This window comes from Nuphar pumila, chromosome 2 (assembly GCF_984573655.1).
Source record: "Nuphar pumila chromosome 2, dmNupPumi1.hap1.1, whole genome shotgun sequence".
Lineage (NCBI taxonomy): Eukaryota > Viridiplantae > Streptophyta > Magnoliopsida > Nymphaeales > Nymphaeaceae > Nuphar > Nuphar pumila.
The window spans coordinates 134,815,711-134,826,171 of record NC_143250.1 but is presented as its reverse complement, the minus strand read 5'-3'; the positions used below and the strand labels follow the sequence as shown (position 1 = coordinate 134,826,171).

The window sequence follows — 10,461 nt, the reverse complement described above, 5'->3', positions numbered from 1 at the left end:
ATGGTGTTTATGTGTTAAAAGTACAAACAGTTTCGGATCCGGACCAGCTAAATACATGGGGATTCAGATTAGAATAGAATCTGGAATAGTAAAAAAATTGCAAAGCCTCCCTCCTGGAGATGATCGGTTCAGTTCATAGTTTTTCTTTTGTTTTTACCACATTTTTCTCAAAGTGCTGGAAGGGGAATAGTATGTCAAGCTGTTTGCAATAGCCAACTTGATCCCCTTGGAGATCCCAGATGAATCTTTAAGAAAGTTGCCGACTTTAACTTGTGTGTAGATTGGGCTAATCGACCTAGATCTCTAATTCAAGCATACTACACATTAGCATTTCATTGCTTTAACTTAATAATTTGGTACGTAGCTAGGTCTGTTTGGTTTATATTTTGTCCCTCCCCAACAACCTACATGACCTAGTGATGGATTACTTGAGTGACAAAACTAATTAACAATTCAGCCAACCCTTTCAGTGTTCCTGTAAGACTTTGTTTGGGAGCCTGCAACAGGAGCGGAGATGGGGATTCACTGATTCCCCATCCGTTGGCGACGGAGATCGGAGTGTAGTTGGGATGGGCGATGCAGTATAGAGTAAGTGGATTTCAAGATCCATTGGCGGATGTTGTTACAAAAGTTTTGCAATGAGACGGGTGATGAAACTGGCAGATTTTGTTACATGTAGGGCACGTTTGGAAGAGAGAGAAACTCTCATAGAAAAAAAGGTTTTGCCCAGGAGAGTTTTTGATATAAGAAGTTTTTCAAAAGAAAGTTTTTTGCTTGTTTGTATAGCATGAGAAAACAGTGTGGAAAAATGTGACCAAACACATTTTTTACAATTTAGATGTAACCAAAAGAAAGGGAGAGAAAGGATTGATATCAAAAGGGCAAAGTCTGCAACCTTTTTAACAATTTAGATGTGCAAGTTAATATAGTCCGAGGTGTACAAACACATTAGGATGTAAGCATCGTATGAAAATGCTAGAAAGTTATTTGACAAAATGAGCGACACTTCACTAGATTTATAGTAGGGCTGCCAATGGGTCTGGTTTGTATCGGGCACTCGAGCTGATCCCCATATTATTCCAGCTGGTCTGAACCTCGCTTGAAAAATATGTGGGTTGGGTTTAGTTTATGCTTTTTATTGGATATCCAACAAGACCTGGTTTTACCCGTGCATCTTATATGTATTTTTAGTTAATATCGGATTTTAAATTTAGGTAATTCAAGTTGGGGATTTCATTTTCTTGACTCGATAAAGCCCAAACCCAAACCCTAGTTATTTGGGCGGGTTTGGTTACACCTTGATGATTCAGATACCCAACCCTTTGATGGCCTTATTTTAAATCCTAAATATTATACAAGCAGAAGCAAGGGCGTTAGGTGCAAAAAAATTGGATGCTTTATAACTTTGTTTTAATTGACATTCTTAACATATAAATTGAGAATATAATTAAAAGTTTGTGAGGGCATTTGCATAAAGTTTTTATAGAAAAAAGAACTAAGTTACATGTCACATTATAATTTTTAAAAAAAATCAATTACCATTTATAACCGCTCTTTTTTTACCCCCCATGTCTCTCTCTCTTTCTTTAATTACCATACAATACTCTATACAAAAGTACCCAACTTATCGGCTATTTACAAATATGTCTTAACATTTCAATTATTACATTTAACTGCTTGTTTTAAAACTTATATTTCAAAGACATACTTGGTCCTGAAATCAATCAGTTGTCTTGACTTAGTTAAAAAGACAAAAATGCCCTCAATTTCAAGAGAGAGACAGAGAAAGGCAGGGTTGTCACACAACCCAGACTCTGTCTCCAAAGTTAGGGCAAAAATGGTGGTGGTCTCTCTCTAAAAAATGAGAACAAATGGTGATGGACTCTCTCTCTCTCTAGGTAATTAGGTATCTCTCTCTATCTCACTATCTTTGTTTTAAGAACAAGGTATTTTAGTTATTTCCTCTACTCAGTCAAGGTCACTGATTGAATTGAAGACCAAGCATGTCTTTGAAATATAAGTTTTAAAAGGAGGTTAAATGTAATAATTGAAATATTATCATTTTTTTGTAAATAACTAGTTAATATTAGGCATTTTTTTATAAAAATGTCCATTACCATAACATGAGAGAAGCTTCCTTTCTTTTTTTGGATAATCTAAGGAAAACCCCTCCCATCACCAATGTCGGTAAAATCATTGAGGTTCCTTTGCCCACAGGGGGAGTACACCCAACTCTGACCTTGTGGCACGGGATGCCACCTGTGGGTTTAGAACTTCCAACATCCCGTCAATTTGGTGACATTCACAAGTCGCACCTATCAGATTAGCGGAGCCCTTGTGGAAAAACGTCCTTTCTTTCTCACTCTCTTCAAAATGTCTCTTTCCCTCCTTAATAAGCAGAAAATGAGCTCTCTCTCTCTCTCTCTCTCTCTCATTGGCCATAAAAAGAAAAACGTTTATGTATGGGTTGGTCATTTCCATGCATAACTATTGAGGCCTTTGGTTATTAGCAATTTAGGGGTGTCGGGTTTGGGTCAGGTCTTATCATACCCAATTTCGAATCAGGTCTAAAAGTTAGACCAAAACCTGTCTCAATTCAATTCATGTTTGAGTCCAGGTCCAGGTGGAGTTGAAAATTTTGGACTCATATAGATTAATAGGTTCAGGTATGTATCGGCCAGGTCTTCAATGTACATGTTTTTTAATCGGGTCTATGAATTTTACCCAAACCCAACCCATCTTGATTCGAGTCCAGTTCAGTATGTTTATCATTCCAATTATTTTTACTTTTAATCTTGATAAATGTATTTGATATAGATTTCTTCTACAATTTGAATTTATAAGGCATGGCCATATGGGTGGGCCGAATATCTAGTAATTTCTAATCTATCATATAAAGGTAAGTTTGAAGTTTCCATTAGGTTAGCACCTATGGTCCAGCATGTTATGACCTATTAGGATATATCACTAGCACAACACTCCTAAGATTGAGCAATATAAAAAGGTAAGCACCCCAACTTAACCTCCTATTTGAAGTCAAGGTATTTAAAATGGAGAGGATGGTGGAGGAGGCTCTCTTGGTTTAGGAAATGAAACTAAGGGCATGGGCTTGAATTTTCTGATCACCAAAAAGTGGGATTTGAAATCCATGTATCTGAGATGCCAGTATCTCCGCCGGGAGATTTATGAATCTTCATGGAAAAAAAATTAGAACCTAATTTTAATTCAAACTTATGATTTAGCGTTTGTTTTTTCTCTGATCTCAACATGGCCCCACGCCAGATTCAATCCATGTATTTGAAATCCAAAGTATTCAAATGCACCTTTAAAAAAATGCATTTTTATTTTTAGTGATAATAAAAAGCACACCTACATTTTGGGTGATAATAAAAAACACACCTAAGATTTCAATATTATTAAAGGAATACCTAGACTTTACTTCCCTCAAAGTTACCTTTAGTATGACAAATATCAGCGGGTTTTTTTTTCAAAAGAAAGTGAGAGAAACTGCCCAGCCAATAATATCACAGGAAATCCAATTTGTTCGAATTTTTTATTTATATTTTTTTTGTTTTTAAATTAAATTTGTTGCTTATATTTTGCATTTAAAATATGAGAAATAAGAAAGTTTTCACTTTCTTATGAGATTTTTTTTATGACGAAGGAAAACCCTCACCCAGAATTTCTTATGAGAATTTGGCAGTGTATATTTACTAAATCAAGGATACTAAACACATCTGTGAGGTTATATTAGGTCAAAACAATTAACCTCACGAGATTTCAAGTCGATTGTAGGTACAATCAACTGTAGCAAATATATAACATTTTTTATTATCGCCAAAACGTTTAGTGTTTTTTTACCAGCTCCAGTTCTCTTATAATAAAAGTTTTTTCATGTCGGTATGGAGGTGATGAAGTTCATGCCAATTTGAGACAAGGGCTTTGTTGCAACGCGATCCACAAGTTAGATGATTAAAAATTCAAAAATAAGGATAAGAAATGAAAAAAGTTCCTCGTGTCCTTGACCAAGAACCAGAAATATTTTTTGCCACTTGGGAAAAGAAGACAATAAGATGGGAAAGTTCCCATTTCCCATTTCCCAATGGGGTTCATTCTGTTAAGGCAAAAATATTAGTAACAGTCAAGTTGAATGATTTCACAGGCATAAACTATTCCCCAGGAAACAAACGAGGCGGATGGCCGTCCATTTTAATATACGTACAACATAGTTTCTTATTTTAGGACGTGCCCTTTGTATCCCATAGGCGTAGATGGTAGTGTGATAGGGAGCCTTCTTAGGGATTATTGGGGCCTATATAATATTTTTTTATATAATTGCATCAATTCTGTTACTTCCTGTATAAATAGGCATTGGTCTCCATTGCTGTACACACAAAAAGGGTATTGGTTTCCAAACATACCTTTTCCTCCTTTCTTGGACAGGAATATCCTACCGAGAGAGAGAGAGAGAGAGAGAGAGAGAGAGAGAGAGAGAGAGAGAGAGAGAGAGAGATGGAAGAGATTCGTGTGTCGAGGTTCAAGAGGATTTGCGTCTTCTGTGGTAGCAGTTCAGGGAAGAAAGCCAGTTATCAAGAGGCTGCCATTGAGTTGGGCAAAGAGATGGTATGGTCTTCTAAACCAACCTTTTCTTTCTAACATTTGATTCAATATCAACTATACAATAGAAAAGAAAAAAAAGGGTTCCTTCAGTTATCTTCTGATTCATATTTCTCCTTACATCTCACAAGAATACTACTATACTTTCTTTCCCTTTTTTTGACATAATGGTTTTCATGTTTCTTCGATAGATAGATTTTTTTTTAGAACCAAATTGGGCTTTGAGAGTTTAATCTAGCTAGTGGCTTTCTCTCTCACACGGGTCTTCTCTTTGGGCACCTCTTTCTTCCATTATTGTTTTATTCTTTTCTGTTTTAATATTCCTACAGTTTTGAGCCTATGAAACTAACAGGCTTTCAACGTGGATTTATTATTGGTGAATTGGTTTTTGAAGGTTTTGGCATGAGGGGTGGCTAGCTGTAGCTTGCCTGGCAATTTAGACACCCTTCTCGCATGACCATTTTAAAAATATTGGGAACCACACAATTGAGGCACCCCATCCTCCCCTATGCTCTTCCCTAGGAAACAAAACGTGCTTTGCTCAATTATGGGACATATGAACCATGGGGTTTTAAATATATTTTTAGGGTTTTATGCTTGAAGGATGAGCACCACAAGGTCTGCCATCTCCTTTACGCGTGCGTGCTGTGGAGTTTTGCAGGTGGAGAGGAGCATTGATTTGGTGTATGGAGGGGGCGGCGTGGGGTTGATGGGGCTCGTTTCACATGCTGTGCATGAGGGAGGGCGCCATGTTTTAGGGTAAGTCTAATTATTACCTGCTAAAATTCTCTAAAATCACTCGTTGGCGTGTGACCATCTTCCATCGTTTGATTATTTAGACAGATAGACATTGATTTAAGGGATTGTTTTCAAATTTTAACTTGTGTAAAAAGAAAAAAGAAAGAAAAACTCCAAGGATCATCAAGAGATATATAGTCACCACCTTGCCAACCCTGGTTTCTATATAATTTAATTGGGGACTATTGATCTTGCCAAGTAATTGTGCATTAATGCTTATTGATTCCCATAATATAAATTATATATTTACTAACTAGATCACGAGTAGTTTTTTTTTTTGGTTTTTTGACCAGAACGTGCCCACTTCTTAGGATGGATTTAATTATCATATGTCGGAGAACCATCAAGGACTTTGGTACCATGCTTTGATTCCTTCTTTTTGATTCGTTGGGAGAAGGGACCTTGTTTTTGAACCGTATGTAGTTTCTCAATTTTAGTGAAATTTATTTCATCTTGGCCAAAAACTGCCAAAAATCAAATGACAAAACTTTATTGCTTTTTCTGTTGTTTGTTGACCAAGAACTTTCGGTTACAAGCACTACAAGCATGGTCATTCCCTTTGTCCATCATGTAAAGCTGATAAGTTCGATGAGTATAGTAGTAGGGCTATGAACTGTCAATGGCTGTCTGAGTTTCACAGACTTGAATCAGATAGTTCATCATTATCATGGTTACCTTTTGCCTGATTGAAATGAGATGATTTTTTGGACTACTCATGTTCGGGGTGTCACTGATTGTCATGTACTTATTTCTTCTTGTGGTTGGTGTGGCAGAGTTATCCCCAAGACCTTGATGCCTAGAGAGGTAAACATCCTGCACTAGACTGCTCTTTTGCATTTATCTTTTCTCATGCTCATACGAAATATCACTGAGTCAGCCGTAGGGTTCAGTGCCCTTTTTCAGCAATACAGCTTGGCAATAACTGCAGGCTGTCACAGACACCAATATATATAACAACCCATTATATATTTGGCCAGTACTGTTTCTGAACGTTACAACTAGGCAGACTCGGCCTTTGTTGTGATGTCTGAGATTCGGTGGTTCGGTGAAGAACCGGATAACATTGCGTAGAATTAGATTGATTGTTTCAGTTTGGAAGGACCGAGCCTTGTTCTTCTTGACTAGCTCACTTGAGCTGTATAACTTCATAGATATAATTATTTAATTTTTCTTCACATTTTTATTGCGTGGTGATTGATTATAAGGTTTGATGGTTTTTTTTTTTGTTATTTTCTTTATTTAAAGATAAGTGGAGAGACAGTAGGGGAGGTGAGAACTGTCTCTGACATGCATCAAAGGAAAGCAGAGATGGCGCGTCAGGCTGATGCCTTTATTGCACTGCCTGGTACTCCCACTATCATTATTAGTGATTTGATTGTTCCCCTCCGTTCATATATCTTTTAATTTGTAGACAAGCAAGCAACACCGTTCAAATGTATTTTCCTCATTTGTCTCGTTATTGTAAAATTTTAAACTTTCAGGTGGATACGGCACACTCGAGGAACTTCTTGAAGTCATCACTTGGGCTCAGCTCGGTATCCATAGTAAACCTGTGAGATCTCTCTCTCTCTCTCTCTCTCTATATATATATATATATATATATATTTATATATTAAAAATATGATCTGAATATATAATATATAGATCGAAGTATAAAGTGCAAGTTGTGTTGGTTGAAATATGCTTTTATTTTATTAATGGTACGCAAGGAAATTAATGAAACTCGTGAGAAGGCAGTGTGGTCATATTTGCATGGCTGAAATAGCTAAAAAAAATAAAAGAAACAGTTTGTTCAAATGCGTGAAGAAGCAGACACCCTCTTTTCTTGCTTCTCGTCACTTCATTATTGACTGGGTAGCAACCCGTATGCCTGCTATATAATAAAGCCATCTTTAAAGATAAACGACCACGATACCAGACCAGACCGTGTTGTTCTACTTCTACATCCATGCTGTCTTTTCGGTCAAAAAGGAAACGCTGGGAGGCGCTGATCTTTTTTCCTTTTCATACGTGAACAGGTGGGGCTTTTGAACGTGGATGGATACTACAACTCCTTGTTGTCTTTTATCGACAAGGCAGTGGACGAAGGCTTCATCTCTCAGTCTGCACGTCACATAATCGTTTCTGCCCCAACGGGCAAGGAATTAGTTAGAAAGCTAGAGGTATGCTTTTTTGAGGAATGACCATTGTTTTCCTTACTGTAGCACCTGAATCTCTCTCTCTCTCTCTCTCTCTCTCTCTCTCACAGATGATTAGATGAAAGCTACACTCAAGTTGGGATTTTAGCTATTTATGGTGTATAAATATTAAAAAATAATAAAACCACAACATAGAGTACCCTCTTAAAGTTTATATGCAGTTGGGATTTTAGCTATTTAGGGTGTATAAATATTAAAAAGTAATAAAACCCAACATAGAGTACCCTCTTAAAGTTTATATGCAGTTCAATCAGTGGTACGAGAGAGAGAGAGAGATGGACTGCAACAGGATAAATAATGCCTACTTTTTATTGAGTGGACATTGGTGTGAAAGTGAAATGACCGACCACATACTTGATATATAACCAGCGCCACCAAAAACACTGTTCATATTTCGACGTGGAGGTGGCCGTTTTCTGCCGTTAACCTATTGTGAGATGAAAGGAATCATTCACATTGTTTGCACCTTTTGATCTACCAACTTATGGCACGCATTCCCATGTACACTCTCTGATGAGAGTTTTATCACTTTGTATAATATATTTTTCTTTCTTTCTAATAAGGGTAGCTCCACAAGTGTGTGCTAATATAAGTTTTGTCATACATGACTTGTATTGGTCAGTCAAGCCATGTTCAATTGGGTCATTGTCTTGGTTCACACTTTATGTTTAAATTAAATATGCTTTATCTAAGGCTTAATTAATTTCTCAAAGAAAAAGATATGATACGCTTTTATGTACGGTGAGGGTTTAATTAATTTCTAAACTGCATGCTTAATACTTGTAATTAATCCTTAACTTTGCTATTATTTTTGCAGGAGTATGTGCCTATGCTGGATCCATTCGCGTCCAAGTTGATTTGGGAAGTGGAGCCACTCGGCTAAGAATCATAACCGGTGTCCGGCGTCGCCCGTTGACTGGAAAATTTGACCATTACTCTTGGCTAAGATGTGCATTCAGTCCATGCCTGCACCAAACCCCACTAGTACAAAAATTATACGCTCCACCATCGGTATATATTCCATGTAAACACGGGCAATTAGTAAAAGGAAAGAATCTGATAAGAAAGAAATATTTTGTCAAATCTTATAGAACGTCGGCAACATTAATGTCATCTTTTGCTACATTTTCTTTGGTCCAATGGTCATGCGTGCTTTAGTGTTTGTTCTTGTGCGGTAGTACTTGTTTTTAATTATTGTTCTTGTATTGTAGTCTTTATTTATGTTGGAGTCTAAAGGCTGGTTATTGACTTTGGCATGATGCATAGAATGCTTTGCGAGAAAGGCAATCGATTGTGTTTTTGTTGGCTTCTAGTAAGGGAAAGGTTTGTTCTACTGCTTTCCATCCTTTTTCCTAGCTAACCTAGTTTAGCAGGTATTGGGTAAAGTTTGACTTTTTTGGACTCTTGTCCATTTTAGATGTGGAGGTTGGATGTAGAATCTAATGGTTGAAGGGAACCGGATCAGGTTGAATCTGTTGAACTATATGGGAGTTAATTGCATGCTATATCAACAACACACCACAAGTGTATGGTTGAAAGGAACTGGATCGGGCTGAATCTATTGAACTATATATATGGGAGTTTACAATTACATGCTCCATCAACAACACAAGTTTATGTGGATCTGTTGCATTTCATGTTGGTGCTTCCTCAACCCTAATGAAGCTCTTGCTTCACCTCGTGATATTGCTCACATGGATACTCAATGAAGCCTCCCGCTTCACCATGTGGAAGGGAGTGCTCACATGGGAACTTGAACTCAGGGTAGGGAGGGACATCACTATCCACGAGCTTGAGACCACGTGGACAGCCCCTTGGGGTCACACCAGTCACAATGTTGCACCTGGATAAGGTCTGATGTATTCGACCTGATATTTCATTTGATCCATATGTAAGGTCAAACTAGGTTACAGCTCTTAAATTCAACGAATCAATCTAACAATTCGATAAGGTAGGGTTGGTGGGACTATTAGACATGTTAGTGTATTTTTTGTGTCGGTTATAAACCTGAATGTGGCCCCAATTGATTGATTTTATATGATTGAAACTAGGACTGCTTTGTCAATATAAATCGGTGCATGATAGGCATGTTCAATCTTCTAAGTCCTGATCATAGAATCAACGGGTCAAACTTTGAGAGTTAGGAAAGAGAACATACGACTGAAATATGGGAATGTACGTGTTCTTGATGTCATGGATGCTTATGTTAGTCCCACACTAATGGCTACGTAAGGCCACAACACTATATATATATATATATATATATATATATATATATATATATATATATATATATATATATATATATATATATATATTCATTAATTAGCTGATATGGACAAATTAGTGGCAGATAAAGAAATCATGTAGTGCAGCCTAGGTAGTTTTTTTAACGAGGTAAACAAATGCATCATGAAATGAATTTCAGAAGTTGAGGTGGTTGGCGCTTGGCAGGGGCTGATGTATATACACTACCTGCCTAGGTTTGTGATGAGGTGATGCTAAAACCCCACCGAAATATGTTTTTAGGGCATTGGAATATTGTCCACATAATTATACAATGATATGGGCATCGGGTGCCAATCAGAGTTTCAACTTGACAAATAATTTGAGCGTCTCTCTCTCTCTCTCTAGCTGAATATATTAGGCTCCATTTTCTCGTTCTGCCCTATAGTTTGAAGTGTTTTATGATAGATCTCAACAGTTAGATGTGTTTATCATGCTCAATTTAGTAAGAATAGACTCTTGGATCATATTTATTCAACCAAAAATGCATTTTTATGAGCAAAAAAAAAAATGATGCCTTCATAGCCATTGATTTTGGGTCACTAGAAAAACCTATATACAC

General features: G+C 37.0%; 1 protein-coding gene across 1 annotated transcript; it reads left to right on the top strand.

The window, feature by feature from the left end:
* The first annotated feature begins 4,509 nt into the window (after positions 1-4,509).
* On the top strand, positions 4,510-8,829 carry LOC149847193 (cytokinin riboside 5'-monophosphate phosphoribohydrolase LOG7-like). The gene is made up of 7 exons (XM_089998330.1): positions 4,510-4,623; positions 5,279-5,376; positions 6,189-6,219; positions 6,661-6,760; positions 6,897-6,967; positions 7,434-7,577; positions 8,431-8,829. The coding sequence occupies exons 1-7, from the start codon at positions 4,513-4,515 to the stop codon at positions 8,494-8,496; spliced, it is 621 nt and encodes a 206-aa protein (XP_089854456.1). The 5' UTR covers positions 4,510-4,512; the 3' UTR covers positions 8,497-8,829.
* Positions 8,830-10,461: the final 1,632 nt, after the last annotated feature.